Source organism: Zootoca vivipara, chromosome 3 (assembly GCF_965207765.1).
Source record: "Zootoca vivipara chromosome 3, rZooViv2.hap1.1, whole genome shotgun sequence".
NCBI lineage: Eukaryota > Metazoa > Chordata > Lepidosauria > Squamata > Lacertidae > Zootoca > Zootoca vivipara.
Window position 1 is genome coordinate 115461361 of NC_142586.1, and position 18058 is coordinate 115479418.

Here is an 18058-nt window from a genome sequence, read left to right on the forward strand (position 1 = left end):
GGACTGGATGACCCTGGGGGTCCCTTCCAACTCTACAATTCTAAAATTCTGTACTGTCTTGGAATTAATTTCCTCTTCTCCCGGCCACACCTGGACTTCTCACTTTACCACGTGAAATCTGAAGCGGTGGTGCCGCTCAGGGTGTTGTCCCTTATTAATTTGTCGAAACAGAGGTTATTATGTGTACGAGTAGCTTTGAAATATTTCAAGATGTGTGCTTTTAACGTCAAAGCAGCAGCGCTTCCCTGCCGCTGCCCGAAACAATGAATGGAAGCCCGTTGTGTTATGTTCACGTAGCCCGATCCTCCCCTGGGAATATTTCATTATTAAGTCATGAGTCTGCCAATATGAAACGTCAAGGAGGGGAAATAACCGAGGGGTGAGGAGAAGGGTTATTTCGGATGCTGTGCGAAGGGTAAGGCTACAGCACAGTCAAAAGAATGATCTCTTTTTCCCTGGCAGGGTGGGTGGGACGGGGTGCCAAGTTTTAAAAACAGGGTGTGTGTTTTTGCCATGCCTCTCTCTAAACTCAAGCTGGCTAGCAACAAACGCAGTTGAAAACCCAAGAACTACCAAGGGGGCAAAGTTGACATAAATGTTCAGTCCTTTAAAATCCAACAAAATCGAGAGCTACACATGATTAAATCAACAACAGTATTTCGTAAAGCCACATAGCCTCATAAGAGAACTTTCAAACCACCACCAGAGGCCTTTTGTAGAATCATAGACCTGTAGAGTTGGAAGGGACCCCAAGGGTCATCTAGTCCAACCCCGTGCAATGCAGGAATCTCAGCTAAAGCATCCCTGACAGATTACCATCCAACCTCTGCTTAAAAACCTCCAAGGAATCATAGAATCATAGAGTTGGAAGAGACCACAAGGGCCATCCAGTCCAACCCCCTGCCAAGCAGGAAACACCATCAAAGCATTCCTGACAGATGGCTGTTAAGCCTCTGCTTAAAGACCTCCAAAGAAGGAGACTCCACCACACTCCTTGGTAGCAAATTCCACTGCCGAACAGCTCTTACTGTCAGGAAGTTCTTCCTAATGTTTAGGTGGAATCTTCTGGAGAGTCCAGAACCTCCCGAGGGACTCTTCTTCCACTGTTGAACAGCTCTTACTGACACAAAGTTCTTCCTCTGACAAGGACCGATGGAGTAAAACTGTCGAGGAAATCGGTGCTTTTCAATAAACCTGCCACGGTTTTACTACATAATGCAATACTGGTAGAACACGGTCGGAGACCTCAGAAAACACTTGTGGGATAAGGTAAAGGTAAAGGCACCTCTGACCATTAGGTCCAGTCGCGGATGACTCTGGGGTTGCGGCGCTCAACTTGCTTTATTGGCTGGGTCATGTGGCCAGCATGACTAAGCCGCTTCTGGCAAAACCAGAGCAGCGCACAGAAACACCATTTACCTTCCCGCCAGAGCGGTACCTATTTATCTACTTGCACTTTGACGTGTTTTCGAACTGCTAGGTTGGCAGGAGCAGGGACCGAACAACGGGAGCTCACCCCACCGTGAGGATTCAAACCACCGACCTTCTAATCGCCAAGCCCTAGGCTCTGTGGTTTAACCCACAGCGCCACCTGCATCCCTTTACTTGTGAAATACCTTTGCTTAAAAACTGAAATTACCTGAAAGTTAAATGTAAATACAGTGGTGCCTCGACTTACAAAGGCGATCCGTTCCACGGCGCTCTTCGTAAGTCGAAGTCTTCGGTTGTCTAAGCGTCCGTGTCAAAGCACGATTTTGTGCTTCTGCGCATGCGCGGACAGTGCGCGCAGCGAAAAGACTTCCGGGTTTGCCGACTTCGTAAGTCGAAATCTTCGGAAGTCAAGTCATTCGGATGTCGAGGTACCACTGTAAATAGACATTCGGCACCTCGGGAAGAGGGGGTTGTTGCTTTTTGTATAAATGAGTGAAAGGAATAAAATATTTTGGGGAACGATCACTAACCTTTAAATCAATTTCCTCCTTTAGAAATCTGTTGCGTATCTTAGCAGCTGTGATTTTTGTGGGCAATTCTCATCCCTCCTGTTTCCTCGCTCCCTTTCTAGCTGCCTCGAGTTTGATTTTGATGTATTTTACATCTGCCAGCCATAGTTTAATCAAAGCAAGTTGTTGTCTCTTAAAGACAGTGGAAGAGAGCCGGAAGTTTGGCAAGGCTCTGATGGGACAGTCGTCTTTTTTTGCTGGGAAACAGCTGCTCAGAGCTAACGATTCGCTTCTTGCAGTGTGTTCAACACCTGGCATCCTATTTGGCCGACCCAATGAAATCTGCAAGGTTCGGGCTGGCTTAGCTCTTAGGCTACGCAAGCTTGTACTCGGGCAGCCCCTGAGCCAAATGGGTTGCCCAGAGTCATGTTAACATAAAAAGTTAGTTCAATATTTCATGGCCCCTTAATGTATTTTTAGGTCGTATGGGTGATGTGCAGGTAGCATAAGAGAATCCCTTTTACTTCTTGGAAAATAAAAAAAATTCCTTCCAATAGCACCTTAGAGATCAACTAAGTTTGTTATTGCTATGAGCTTCCGTGTGCATGCTTTCCCCCTCTATTTTATTTTTAAATTTCTTATTAGATTTCTTTGTTGCCCAGGGCTGTTCACAAGGCCTCCCAGCCCACAAATTTGTTTTAATTTGAATATCAAGAGAGCGCCGTGCGAAGGAAAGGAGCCCTGCAAGGCTCCCCGTGCCAGTCCCGAGAAAGAAGAGGGGAATGTTAGAAAAGAGGACAGAAGTTTTTAAATCTAAGCTTCTTAGGCCTCCCAAGTACAAAACAGGCGTTCGGAATTGCTGGCCTGAAATGCAGCTTATTCTCGGTGGGTGGGAGAACGATGGAGCAGATGTTGAAAGCCCACCCCATGAAACAGAGAAAGCAGGACAAGCCTTTGAGGACGGGGCAGAATGCGACTTGCGCAGAAACATGACTTTTCTTCCCTTCCCCGCGATTCTGGTCCTCATTGCTGAAAGGGAATGGAGGGGCCTCGAATACAAGCCACAGTCCCTTTGGATGTCCCAAACATGTCTCTTTCGTTGCCATCTTTCTGCATCTTCTCCAGGTGCTGCTTGTTATTAAGTCTCCATTTGATTGTTTCCCCAGCTTTTATCCCCCATCTGTCACTAAAATCTGGGCTTGCCTGCTCCCCCCCTGTTCCCACCCACCCTATCTGCCCGTATTTGAAGCCCCCTTTGGTAGACACTGGGCACACAGGGGTGGATTTCTGCCATTTTGACCGGAACGGGGTAGCTGCTGTTTTGCGGGGAGTTTGGCGACGAGGATGAGACCAGTTACCCGAACTCCAAAGCCGTAGCAGAATGGAATCTGTAGACCATATGTAGAAAGTTCTCTTGCAATTTCTGCCAACACAAACACACACACACACACACACACACACACAGAGAGAGAGAGAGAGAGAGAGAGAGAGAGAGAGAGAGAGAGAGAGAGAGAGAGAGAGAGAGAGAATTGTCGCTTTGCTCTTTGGGCAAACCAGGTCATTGAGAGCTTATCCCCCTCCCCTCCTCTCCCACCCATAAAACCCTCCCTGACACGGTGTGGCAAACAGGACAGGCTTGCATGCCATGAAAAACATGGGAGAGTTGTGGCACCAGCAACATGCAGCCAATGCCTGTATATATTTCATAGAATCATAGAGTTGGAAGAGACCACAAGGGCCATCCAGTCCAACCCCCTGCCAAGCAGGAAACACCATCAAAGCATTCCTGACAGATGGCTGCCAAGCCTTTGCTTAAAGACCTCCAAAGAAGGGGACTCCACCACACTCCTTGGTAGCAAATTCCACTGCCGAACAGCTCTTACTGTCAGGAAGTTCTTCCTAATGTTTCGGTGGAATCTTCTTTCTTGTAGCTTGAATCCATTGCTCCGTGTCCGCTTCTCTGGAGCAGCAGAAAACAACCTTTCTCCCTCCTCTATATGACATCCTTTTATATATTTGATGTGTGAGGGTCAACCAAAGTTGTTGACCTTTTTTAGGATTGAAGTTGTTGAGCTTTTTAATTATTATTATTATTATTATTATTATCCCAGGAAATAAACTGTCACAGGGGCCGGATTAGTCCAGCCAGAGGGCCAGGTGAAGTTGCCTGGTCGTTGTTGTAGAAAGGACTGTTGAGCTCTGCCACTCTTAAATTGCACTTTGCTTTCCGTGTGTGTGTCTGTGTCCCTTCCTTAAACCAAAATCGGTCTGGACTAGCAGTAAGTCAAAGGAGAGGAGAAAGAGCCACAGAATCACAGAATTGTAGAGATGGAAGGGCCATTTATTCCAGGGGTGTCCAAACTTTTTTCCAAAGAGAGCCAGATTTGATGAAGTGGACGTAGAATCATAGAGTTGGAAGAGACCACAAGGGCCATCCAGTCCAACCCCCTGCCGAGCAGGAAACACCATCAAAGCATTCTTGACATATGCCTGTCAAGCCTTTGCTTAAAGACCTCCAAAGAAGGAGACTCCACCACACTCCTTGGCAGCAAATCCCACTGCCGAACAGCTCTTACTGTCAGGAAGTTCTTCCTAATGTTTAGGTGGAATCTTCTATCTTGTAGTTTGAATCCATTGCTCCGTGTCCGCTTCTCTGGAGTAGCAGAAAACAATCTTTCTCCCTCCTCCATATGGCATCCTTTCATATATTTGAACATCCTTTCATATATTTGAACATGGCTATTTTAATAGCGTCAACGACAAAAGCAAATTGAAAAGCGTAGCAAGGAAATGCAAACCGTGCAAATCCAATCTGATTTCAGGAATTGGGCATATTCAGGTGCGGACAGCATGCAAATTGCTGGTTGGGGTGGGGGGAAGTGTTGCCAAAGTTTTAGAAAGTCGTGGCTTCAAAACTCTTTCCCCCTTCCCCAACCTTGGTTTAGGGACTCTCCATCCCTTAATTGGACGTGGCTTCTGCATCTGCCAGCGTGGTGCAATTGCTAGAGTACAGTGGAACCTCGGAACTTGAACAGAAGCCATTCCGGAAGTCTGTCCGACTTCCAAAATGTTTGGAAACCAAGGTGCGGCTTCTGATTGGCTGCAGGAAGCTACTGCAGCCAATCGGAAGCTGCGTCGGATGTTCGGGTTCCAAAGAATGTTCACAATCCGGAACACTCACTTCCGGGTTTGCGGCTTTCGGGAGCCAAAACGTTTGACTCGCAAGGTTTTTGGGATCCAAGGTACGACTGTATTAGATCTGGAACCTGGGAGACCATGGAGCTCACTGGGTGATCATGGGCCAGTTCCTGTCTCTCAACCAAGCCTACTTCACAGGGTTGTCGTAAGGGTGAAATGGGGAGGAGGAGAACCATGCGCACCACCTTTAGCTATGGTGCATAAATGCAATAAATAAATAAATAGTAATAAATGCTATGGTCCATGGGGTCAGGAAGAGTTGGACACGACTAAACGACTAAACAACAACAACAAATAAATTTGTCTTTGAAATGTTTTGATTCTAAGCAAGGCATCCCTCCCCTGGGTACTGCGTGGAAGAAAATGGGAAGCCAGGTTATTTTCCCATCTCTCCTTCCTCCTGAGACCTCTCTGCTCTTTTGAGTTCTTTTAATAATAATAATAATAATAATAATAATAATAATAATAATAATAATAATAATTTTTATTATTTGTAGGCCGCCCATCTGGCCGGGTTCCCCCAGCCTCTCTGGGCGGCTTCCAACAAAATATTAAAATACAGAAATCCATCAAACATTAAAAGCTTCCTTAAACAGGGCTGCCTTGAGATGCCTTCTAAAGGTCTGGTAATTGTTGTTCTCTTTGACCTCTGGTGGGAGGGCGTTCCACAGGGTGGGTGCCACTACCGAGAAGGCCCTCTGCCTGGTTCCCTGTAACTTGGCTTCTCATAGTGAGGGAACCGCCAGAAGGCCCTCGGCGCTGGACCTCAGTGTCCGGGCAGAACGATCTCATAATTTTATTGTTCTTTTTGTTAATGTCTTTGAGGTTTTTTTTAAAAAAAATTAAAATTAAAATTAACAGCCAGGCAGCTTGTAAATTTTATGAAATAAATGCATTTATGGGTGCCCAATGTCTAAAAATGGTTTGCAGCTCCCCAAGGGGCTTGCTCTACCCACTCAGCCACAGCATACTTCAAAAACAGATGGTTGGACATAGGCCGAAAGTGGCTGAATGTCCATTGTTGGGTGGGGTGGTGGTTTGTTTTTAAGTCAATGAACTGACACTTTCTGTAAGAAGCTTTCCCTCTTGCAAAGAGGTGCTGAGTGGTGGCAATGCAAAGTTATAAAGATTTTTGGGGAAATGATATATAATGAATTGGAAAAAAAATGCTTAAAATAACTTTTGTTAAAAATCCAGAAGCCTTTTTATTAGGAATAACAGGAAGGGAAATACCCCCCAAATATAAAAATCTATTTATGTATGCAACGCACGGCCACATGCATATTGATAGTCCAATGCTGGAAAGAGGAAAAAATTCCCACGAGAAAAGATTGGCAAATTAAGCTGATGGAATATGCAGAGATGGCAAAATTAACAGGAAGACTCAGAAATCCGGGTAATAACAAATTAAAAAATGAATGGGAAATTTTTATGGCATATATGTCAAAGCATTGTATACAAGGTGATATATCAGCAGGATTCTGAAAATATTTGCAGTACAGTGGTGCCTCGCTAGACAAATTTAATTCGTTCTACGGGTCTATTCTTATAACGAAAAATTTGTCTAGCGAATCCCATAGGAATGCATTGAATATTTTTCAAAAAAAAATTTGCCCATAGGAACGCATTAATTGAATTTCAATGCATTCCTATGGGAAACCGCGATTCGCTAGATGAATTTTTCATAAAATGAATTTGTCTAGCGAGGCAACCTCCGCTCGAAAAATCCTTTCGTTAAGCGAACATTTCGTCTTACAGGGTGTTCGTTAAGCGAGGCACCACTGTATTATGATGATAGATAAGAATTAGATATATACAGATGGAAAATATGACTTGGACATGCTTGAAATAACCAAAAATAATGGAACCATGGAGAAGGTAGAGGGAAGTCACAGGATTGGAAAAATCCCACATTGTGATATTGTATCGATGTTTATTTTATATGATGTTGGTTATGGAAAAACTAATTTAAAAAATTACACACACACACACACACACACACACACACACACACACACACCAAGAAGTGCTGATAACCTTTTCTCAAGCGCTCATTGGACTGCCATTGACCAGCCACAACAAACTAGGCTCCATCTTCCATCTCACCGCTTCCAGCACCCTTCTGGGGAGGGCAGGTCAAAACGATCTAACTGGTTTTGATAAGTGGGTGATTCTGACACTGGGCGGGTTTAGTTGATTCATTAAGGGCGGCACCCACAATGGAGCAAATAGGCATGACTTTATTATTAGCAGAGACCTTTGCAAAGGCATTGCAAAGAGCCACATCTAATTCACCTTCTACAGCCTCGGCTTCCAGAAAAACTTGCACCTTCCAGAAGAGCTTGGCTGGGTGTGAATCCGAATGCTAGTTGCAGGAAGGGAGAGGGTTCTTGCGCCCGGGTCTTGCTTGTGGGTTTCCCCACAGGCAGTGTTTCTCAAACTTTGGTCCCCGGCTGTTGCTGGACTACAACTCCCATTATCCCTTAGCTAGTCAGGGATGATGGGAGTTGTAGTCCAACAACAGCCGGGGACCCAAGGTTGAGAAACACTGCACAGGTAATACCGTCTCTCTCTTTCAAGTGCCACTTGTGTTTTCACCTGCAGCATTTTGCTCCGATTGGACCCCCCTCGGTTCCTCACAGTCCTCTCCTCTGTCCGCCCGCAGCCTTGCCACCCTTTTGATTTTAAGCTCCAGCAGTCTGGTTCCATCCTGGCTCAAGTGGAGCCCATCCTGGCTTGCCCTGGAATGTCCCCCAGTGCCTTGTTGTTGTTGTTTAGTCGTTTAGTCGTGTCCGACTCTTCATGACCCCATGGACCAGAGCACGCCAGGCACTCCTGTCTTGCACTGCCTCCCGCAGTTTGGTCAAATTCATGTTCGTAGCTTCGAGAACACTGTCCAACCATCTCGTCCTCTGCCGTCCCCTTCTCCTAGTGCCCTCCATCTTTCCCAACATCAGGGTCTTTTCCAGGGAGTTTTCTCTTCTCATGAGGTGGCCAAAGTATTGGAGCCTCAGCTTCAGGATCTGTCCTTCCAGTGAGCGCTCAGGGCTGATTTCCTTCAGAATGGATTGGCTTGATCTTCTTGCAGTCCATGGGACTCTCAAGAGTCTCCTCCAGCAGCAGAATTCAAAAGCATCAATTCTTCGGCGATCAGCCTTCTTTATGGTCCAGCTCTCACTTCCATCCCCCAGTGCTAACAAACCCCAAATTCCAACCTCTTGACACCATAGTCACATCCGTAGGTTGAGACCGCAAAGCTGTGCCTGTTTTCATGGCATTAAAATGAGCAGCAAAAGAATAATAATTAAAGGAAGCATGCTGGAAATGCCTAAGGAAGGTGAGGAACGGAGAGTTGGGTGCCTCTTATTGCTCAGGGTTTTCCCCTTTTGACTTTTTATTAGCCTTTTCTCCTCCAGAGCAGACGCACTTAACCATCCTGACTCACTAATTGCTGCCACAGTCTATTGTGGTTTTCACAAATTAAACAAACCGCACATCATAAGCCCACGTGTATTGGCTACTTACTATAATTTACAAGCCTAGTCTCAAAATGAGCCACCACTGGCTGAGTGAAAGGGTGTGTATTTTAGGAAGGTGAAATGAGCATGAGCCTATTCCTCATTTCCCCCCCCTTTCTCAACAAACATTCTGATGTCTCTCCAAGGACTTTCCTGAAAATTTTAACGAACACCCTTTAATTATTTGAGATTAGTGCCGTTAAAAGAGAATGAGGATGTGAAAGGCCGGGATTTAATCTCTTTCCCAGACAAACGCAGATGATTCCCAGATGGAAACCGAGCATCTCCTCTCATCTGTGTTGCACTTCGGATGTGATAAAAATCTGTGTCGCTCACCTTCCCTGCCGCCAAACTGGAGCCCGCTGAAGCCTGAGTCAGGGCTGGCAAGAAATGCAACGGGAAGGAGTAAGGCGAGCCAGCAGGAGTAGTTTTTCTGCAAATAATATCCACGCATCCTAACACATTTCCAATGTTTCCTAGAAGACAAAAGAGACGGAGATCATGAAGAGATGGGTTGTTGTTGTTTAGTTGTTTAGTCGTGTCCGACTCTTCGTGACCCCATGGACCATAGCCCGCCAGGCACTCCTGTCTTCCACTGCCTCCCGCAGTTTGGTCATATTCATGTTCGTAGCTTCGAGAACACTGTCCAACCATCTCGTCCTCTGCCGTCCCCTTCTCCTAGTGCCCTCCATCTTTCCCAACATCAGGGTCTTTTCCAGGGAGTCTTCTCTTCTCATGAGGTGTCCAAAGTATTGGAGCCTCAGCTTCACGATCTGTCCTTCCAGTGAGCACTCAGGGCTGGTTTCCTTCAGAATGGAGAGGTTTGATCTTCTTGCAGTCCATGGGACTCTCAAGAGTCTCCTCCAGCACCATAATTCAAAAGCATCAATTCTTCAGCGACCAGCCTTCTTTACGGTCCAGCTCTCACTTCCATACATCAGAGATGGGTTACCTAACCTTGAAGCTGAGTATTGAAGAACATGCTTTGTGGACTTCGTTCCCAGCAGAAAGGGACCCACCTGGCGAGCTTTGACCATCAAGTAAAGACTTACTTATACTAGAAGGCCTTTGCTGTGACCTGATATCTGCTCCCTGCATCTCCCAGCAGCAGGTGTTCAGAGCCATCCTGCCTCATTGCTTATAGCTTACCAGGCGAGTGCTTAAATGCAAGGTTGTGCAAACGGGCCTTTTCTGCAGTGGCTCCCCATTTGTGGGATTCTTTCCCCAGAGAGGTTCACCGGGCGCCTTCATTAGGCATCTTTAGGCGCCAGGCAAAAACGTTCCTCTTCAACCAGGCTGAGTGACATCCAATGCCCTTTTTAAAATGTGCTGGGCACAGGGGAGGGGGTTATTGGGTAACACCGTTTACCTTCCCGCTGTAGCGGTTCCTATTTATCTACTTGCACTTTGACGTGTTTTCGAACTGCTAGGTTGGCAGGAGCTGGGACTGAGCAATGGGAGCTCACCCTGTCGCGGGGATTCGAACTGCCGACCTTCTGATCGGCAAGCCCAAGAGGCTCAGTGGTTTAACCCACAGTGGAAAAATACGGTAATGTTGCCGTGCTGAGAATTTCTCTCACTTTTGTCCTCAGCGCTCATTAGCTGTCTCTTTCACGGACAGGAGAAGAATTATCTGCATCCAGGTCCCCAGGGTCATGCATGTGTGTACATGTACGTGGTCCGCTTTGATGTGGGCAAAACTAGTACGTAGGCAGCCACCTTCGCAGGGCAGGTGCCCTGCAGATGTTTCGGCTGATAGGAATTGTGGCCTAACCCATCTAAGGACCCCAGGTTTGGGGGAGGCTGCCCACAGGGATTGCCTGAGCTGCAAGCTGTGCCTGGCTGCCCTGTGGTTTGCTTTCTGGTCCTCCGCTTAGCCGCGAACATCAAATGAGGCTGTGTGTGCATCTTTGTGGAAAGAACACAATGCTTATTTGAAATCAGCCTTTTGGCCTATATTGAGCTGCTTGTTTTACACAGCGTAATCCTCTTTTTGAAACCTCCATATGCAGGAAAGGGCCACAGGGATTATGTTCTTATTGCTGCTTTTAATCCCAAGCGCTGAATAATACGAGCACAATAAAGACCTAAACGTTTTAAGTGATATATAATAACATAATCCTGTCTCGCAGTTTTGGGGGGGCGGGGACGAAAAGCCTTCGCCGCTGGAGGTTGCTTGGCTGGACAGCTGCGTTGAAAGGCAAGTTTCAAATGGGCTGTTGTGAATTGCGCGGCTCTCATTGCATTTCCTGCTTCAGTCACATGCTTGCACGTAATGATAATAAACCATGGTTTAGTGTGGCGTGCATGAACCACAGTAGGTCTTTCTTGTCCTTTCACATCTCCTTGTCCCACACAACTGAGAGGAGAAATTCAGCAGCTTCCACTTCTGCTTTTAGCTAACCATGGTTTGCTGTGCCTTTCAAACCCAGAATTGCTGTTAAGGCTAACCACAGTTGTTTTTAAAAAAACCTGCTTAGAACTCATCTCTTCACCTGGACTTTCCCGAGGGGTAAATCAGATGTGTCAATGTATTAAGATGATTTACAGATTCGTGACACATTTTGTGCTTACCTTAGGAATGTAAATTCTCCTGTTCCTTTTATGCTATTTACCACCGTGATGGTTTTTGCCCCTTAATGTTGGTGTTTCAATCTCCTCCCTGCCGACAGAGAAATACATAAATCAAAGCCAGCTTCAGAAACCGCTGTTTGATGCCAGCTTCTTTGAAATTAGCCATAGTTAGCGCAAACCACATTTTTGTTGTAACAGACCACATGACAAACTGCAGTTAAGCAAGAGCTCCCAGTCTTTCCCTTTTCTTGGAGGCACAAAGTTTGCTCCGTCTTGTTCCTCTCCATGCACGCCGTACTAAGCCGCTTGCGCGATGTGCGAACGCAGCCAGCTTTTTGGAACTCACACCATATTGCAAAAAATGGCTTCTTTCCTGCTGTATGTGCGTGGATGCTTGCCAGTCCGCTGTGTGGCATGCTCGTTCACACAACCCAGGTGACATGAACGTGACACGAGGGCTGGCAACGTCAACCCCACCGTGTGGGAATCCCATGCACACAACCACAGTGCCTGGAAACAGGCAGTCTGATTATGCATCCATAGCAGTGACCAGAGGAGGAATGGCCTAAGAAGAGCCTGCTGGATCAGGCCAATGGCCCGTCCAATCCAGCATCCTGTACTCACAGTTGCCAGCCTGTGGGGAACCAGCATGCACAAGAACATCTCTTCCCAGTTTCCAGCAACTGATCTCCAGAAGCATTGCTGCCTCTGACTAAGGATGGCAGAGCACAGCCATCCTGGCTAGCAGCCATCATTGACCTCTCTTCTTCTTCTTCTTCTTCCTCCTCCTCCTCCTCCTCCTCCTCCTCCTCCTCCTCCTCCTCCTCCTCCTCCTCCTCCTCCATCATCATGAATTTGGTTCATCCTTTCTTTAAAGCCATCTAGGTTGCTGGCTTAACTGTGCGGTGAGTGAAGAAGTACAGTGGTACCTCGCAAGACGAATGCCTCTTGCAACGAAAAACTCGCAAGACGAAAGCATTTTGCGATGTTTTTGGTAATTTGCAAGACGAAGTTTTCTATGGCCGTGCTTCGCAAGACGAAATTTCTTTGCGGATTTTTTTTTTTTGCTGCGGCAAACCGCATTTCGCAAGACGAAATTATTGTGATTTCAAAATTTCTGTACATCTGTGGTCTCATGAGTGCAGTGTACAGTAATACCTCGGGTTTACGAACACAATCCGTTCCGGGTCGCAGTTCGTAACCCGAAAAGTTCGTAACCCGAACGCGACCCGAACTGCCATTTTGCGCATGCGCGCGTGCTGCTTTTGCGCATGCGCGCGCGGCGAAAGTACTTCTGGGTTTGCGCAGTTTGTAACCCGAGCTGTTCGTAACCCGAGGTGTTCGTAACCCGAGGTGTTCGTAACCCGAGGTACGACTGTATAACGTTCAATTCTCTACAACAATCGCAAGACGAAGCGACTTGTGGAACGAATTAATTTCATCTTGCAAGGCATCATTGTACTTTCCTAAATCTTCCCACACCCAGCTTCGTTGGGCGTCCAGAGTTCTGGTGTTGTGTGTGTGTGTGTGTGTGAGAGAGAGAGAGAGAAGCTTTTCTCTATTGCCTTTCTCCACCCCGTGCATCATTTATTTTTTAAAAAATCCTGTCGTGTCGCCTCTTGCTCTCCTCTCTAGACTTAGAAGTCCCAAACGCAGTAGCCTTTCTTTGCAAGAATCATAGAGTTGGAAGAGACCACAAGGGCCATCCAGTCCAACCCCCTGCCAAGCAGGAATCACCATCAAAGCATTCTTGACATGTGCCTGTCAAGCGGAGTTACTCCAGCCAGAAGCGTTGGTCCTAGCACTGCACTCTGACTTCTGCTGCTGCTCCTACGGTGCTTTTCTCTGTGTGCCTGTTGACTCTTAATCGGACGCAGGTCAAGGTCAGATCATTGTGCCAGGAGACAGTCCAAGCGACACACATACCTCGAGAGCTGGACGGCACCTCTCCTTTTAAGCACAAGTGGCCAATGAGAGAGGACCTGCAATTCGTGTTTTATTCCTGTGACTCTCTCTGTCTCTCTCTCCCTTCCTCCTCCACCCACTCCTCCTGCTGGCCAGAGGCGGCTGGAAAATGTCAGGGTCAGTCTGCTTACACCTGATGGGGGAGATGACAGGGTGTTTCGTCGCTAATATTGCTGGTTCCTCTCTCTCCCCCCCCCCCCCGGCAGTCTCATCATGTGGTTATCTCACATTGGGAATGGCATTTGGATTTCTGAGAACTGCTTGCCTTGGGAGAGGTGGTCAGTGCTTTCCCTGAAAAGCGGGGTAAAAATATAATAAATTGGGAGGCAAAGATACGCACAAAAACGAGAGCGCACTTTGGAGACTCATCTTCTTGCAAACAGGGCTGGGTGATATATCGATATGCCGTCCAAAACCCTTTTCAAGTTCATATCATGATATCGGTTTCATCATTTTTAACCTGGCAATATATTGTGAATCATAGAGCTGGAAGAGACCACAAGGGCCATCCAGTCCAACCCCCTGCCAAGCAGGAAACACCATCAAAGCATTCCTGACAGATGGCTGTCAAGCCTCTGCTTAAAGACCTCCAAAGAAGGAGACTCCACCACACTCCTTGGCAGCAAATTCCACTGTTGAACAGCTCTTACTGTCAGGAAGTTCTTCCTAATGTTTAGGTGGAATCAGGCTAAACATACCCAGCTTCCTAAGCCGTGATGTGTGTGTTTGTGTTATGCAAAAAATCACAATGTGGGGGAAACCGTGAAGCCAGCCAGTGCCTCGACATAGCTCCATCCTTATTTCAGACATTGCGATATATCGGTACATCGCTATGTTTAGCTGGTGATGTATCGCGATGTTGGAAACCAGATATCTCCCAGCCCTACTTTCAGGATTTGAATTTCTGCAAAATCTGCGGGATCTTGACCCTGTCGTATCTGCGATCCTATACAGTGGGATCTCGTGTTACATATCGTCCCCCTTGTGAACGCTTCAGGTTACGAGCTTCACCAACCTGGAAGTAGATGCTCCCAGTTGCAAACTTTCACCCCGGGATGCGAGTGGATGTTGCGCAGCGGCGGCAGCAGGCACCATTAGCGAAAGCGCACCTCATGTTAAGAAGGGTTTTGGCTTAAGAACGGACCTCCAGAACGAATTAAGTTCATAACTGGAGGTAGCACTGTATCTATTTACTTGGGTGTATCGCACCATAAGTTTTTTACTCGTCTCTTCTGGAAGTCTGTCCTGTGTGTGGAAATGCCTTTCTTCTGCCAAGCCGGCATATTTGCAGGGAAAAAAACCTGATTATTAAAAGTGATATTGAAGCGAACACTTTTGAATATTTCTACAGTGGTACCTCTACTTACGAATTTAATGCGTTCCGAACGCACATTCACAAGTCGAAAAAAATTGTAAGTCGAATCCTATAGGAATGCATTGGGAGAAAAAAAATTGTAAGTAGAAGCAACCCTATCTAAAAATTCGTAAGTAGAAAAAATCCTATCTAAACCGCATCCAAGATGGCGGACGGAGCTCCATTCGTAAGTAGAAACATTCGTAAGTAGAGTTATTCGTAAGTAGAGGTGCCACTGTATCTGCGTCAGTGACCAGAACTGCCTTCTTGTGCATTTTTAAACTTGTGATTTCTTTTGCACTTACAAAAAAAAAAAGACTGAGCGAGCGAGCAAGGTGTTAACCTGTTATTTTCCTTCTCTCCCTCTTTCCATCCCATACCACTTTCTCTTTGCATGTCCCGTGATGTTCCTGTTTCTGAACTGTAGGAGCCAGCCCAAGGTAAGTCTTTTCCGATTGCACTTTGGAGCCTGGTGTGTGTGTGTGGGGGGGGGATCCTGATATTTATTTGCCTTTGGATTCTGTGCAGGAAAATATTTACCACTTTCTTTCTAAATGTGCTCGCTGCTACTGTGCAAGGAAGGGTGGCGGTGGAACAAAACATTAAAAGCTCTTCTCTCCAGAAGCACCATTGGCAGCCAAGATATGAGTCACAGGAAGAAATGACAGCATGGTCACACACTGAACGCTGGGGATTGTGGATGAAAGATGGTGTTGTGTGGGGTTTTTTTTTCTTATTAAACCACACAAACCGTCTCCTCCCATTTGCACAGCGTTGGAAAGTTGCAGTTGCTGCCTGTCAGAATTCTCTGTGTCTCTCTTCTGACTCTGTTCCCTGTCATCTTCTCCAAAGGTTTTTATTTTCGGACAGTTTCGTTTGCAGCGTTTGAAAGAAGTTGCAGGCCCAAAGGGGGGGAGGCAAAACAGCCTTGAATGGCTGCATTCCAGGGGGTTGGATTGGATGACCGTGGGGGGTCCCTTCCAACTCTGCAATTTTATGACCGGGAAAACTAGTGGGTGCTTAGAGTATGTGGGAATGTATCCTCATGGAAGCTTTGGTCAATGCTTGTTTGTTATCGGGGTGGAGTTGTGTTGTGAGCACACATCTCAGTTCTTCTCTCATCCTCACTCGCTTTCTCCGTGCATGTCTGAAAGGCTGCAGAAGTGCATCAGACTGCAGATTCCAGACTTGCGGGTCGCTGCAGTCAACACTGGTCCCTGCCAGTTTGAGCCTGGGTATCAGGGAGCCACTAAAATCTTGCTGTCAAATAGACAGGGGGAGGAATTGCCCCAAGAATTGCCATTGCCATTCCATCAACCTCTAGTCTAGCATTCTTCCAAGTCTGGGTTCCCAGTTGTTGGGCTCCAACTCAATAATAATAATAATAATAATAATAATAATAATAATAATAATACTGTATATTATTTTTACCCCACCCATCTGGCTGGGTTTCCCCAGCCACTCTGGGCAGCTCCCAACAGAATCTTAAAAACACGATAAAACAACAAACGTTAAAAACTTCCCTAAACAGGGCTGCCTTCAGATGTCTTCTAAAAGTCAAATTGTTGTTTATTTCTTTGACATCTGGTGGGAGGGTGTTCCACAGGGCGGGTGCCACTACCAAGAAGGCCCTCTGCTTGGTTCCCTGTAACTTCGCTTCTTGCAGTGAGGGAACCACCAGAAGGCCCTCAGCGCTGGACCTCAGTGTCCAGGCAGAACGATGGGGGGGTGGGGTGGAGACGCTCCTTCAGGTATACTGGGCCGAGAGCATTGGTCAATGCCGGACTGATGGGAGTTGTAACTGCAACATCTGGAAGACCACAGGTTAGTTGCCAGTGACCTACATGGAATGTTGGCAGCATCTCCAATCCAGATGTTTCTGGGCTACAACTTCCATCTTCCCCGGCCCATGACTAAGCTGGCTGCGGGTGGTGGGAGTCAGGAGTCCCGACAGCATCTGATCAAACAGGGTTTCCCAAACTTGGGTCTCCAGTTGCTTTTGGTCTACAACTCCCATCACCTCTAGCTAGCAAGACTAGTGGGCAGGGCTGATGGGAACTGTAGTCTGAAAAACACCTGGAGACCCAAATTTGGGAATCCCTGTGATAGAAGTGCACTGCCTTGGTTAATTTGAAATGCACACAGCCCCTTTCGAAGTGTAGCTGCTGAGCAGGGACCATACACATCCTAAAGTTATTGTTGGACAACCGCTGGGTGTCTTGTTTTCTGTACGGCCTGTTAAGCTGGTTGGATTGTTCACCTCGTAAAAGTAAGACTTTCATGTGTGTCTGGTTTGTCTCTCTGCAGGTGTTTGCCTACGATCACTGCTTCTGGTCTATGGACGAAGCTGTCAAGGAAAAATATGCAGGTAGTATTTCAGGGCTGAGATACAGACCTAGTATTGATCTTGCAAGGAACAGAAGAACCTGCATTATACCAAGTCAGGCTATTAGTCCATCCAGCTCATTATTATCCACACTGACTGGCAGCAACTGTCTGGGGTTTTCTCCCAGCTCTGCCTGGACATGGAGCAGAATATTTGTCTGAGGGGGAGGCTTAGTTTAAAAGTCAATTTCAGAAAGTCAGTCTGCTGGGCCAGAGGTTTTCAACCTTTTTGAGTCCACGGCTCCCTTGGCCAACTACAGTGCTAGCTTGGTTCTCAAACTTAATCCGTTCCGGAAGTCCGTTCCAAAACCAAAGCGTTCCAAAACCAAGGCGCGCTTTCCCATAGAAAGTAATGCAAAATGGATGGATCCGTTCCAGACTTTTAAAAACAACCCCTAAAACAGCAATTTAACGTGAATTTTACTATCTAACGAGACCATTGAGCCATAAAATGAAAGCAATAAACAATATACTGCGGTCACAAAATCAATCAATCAATCAATCAATCAATAGCTGAACTAGGTTCCACATAGCTGCAAAAACAAAACAAAAAGAGCTGCAAAAGCAGACAGACCTCAGCGTAACGCTCAAAACGGAACTGAGGCACTCAAAATCGAATTGTGGCACTCAAATCGGAAGCGTAAGACTCAAAACGGAGCACGTTTGGCTTCCGGAAAAAGTTTGCAAACTGGAACACTTACTTCCGGGTTTGTAGTGTTTGGGTTCCAAGTTGTTTGAGTACCAAGGCGTCTGAGAACCAAGGTACCACTGTAGATTCTTTCTGTGGCTCCTTTGTGGGGAAACGTGGTCTGAGCCTCAGAAGCCCAGTTAAGTCACCCCTTGCCTGCAGAACCAGCAGCCCCTCACCCCTTTTCAAGCTCCTTCCCTTTTCAAGCCACACAAGCCTTTGGGAGGCAGAGATGCGAGAGGTTCATCAGAGGAGGGAGTGAAGGAAAGAGGGACTGAGGCCAGTGTTGCCCATGGCACCCCTGACCATCATTCAGGGCACCCCAGGGTTGAAAACCACTGTGCCAGACTGAGGCAGACTCCCCCAGAGGCAATATTTCAAGCGACAAAGGCTGAAATTATTATTATTATTATTAATAATAATAATAATAATAATA

The 18058-nt window shown here is 46.6% G+C and overlaps 1 protein-coding gene across 3 annotated transcripts in view; it reads left to right on the plus strand.

The window, feature by feature from the left end:
• Nucleotides 1–18058, plus strand: part of KIF13B (kinesin family member 13B) — a 157706-nt gene that overhangs the window by 35351 nt on the left and 104297 nt on the right. For all 3 annotated transcript variants that reach the window (XM_060273162.2, XM_060273164.2, XM_060273163.2), the window contains exons 3-4: nucleotides 14977–14989; nucleotides 16857–16917. In XM_060273162.2, the coding sequence (XP_060129145.1) occupies nucleotides 14977–14989; nucleotides 16857–16917 (74 nt within the window). The remainder of the gene's footprint in view (nucleotides 1–14976; nucleotides 14990–16856; nucleotides 16918–18058) is intronic.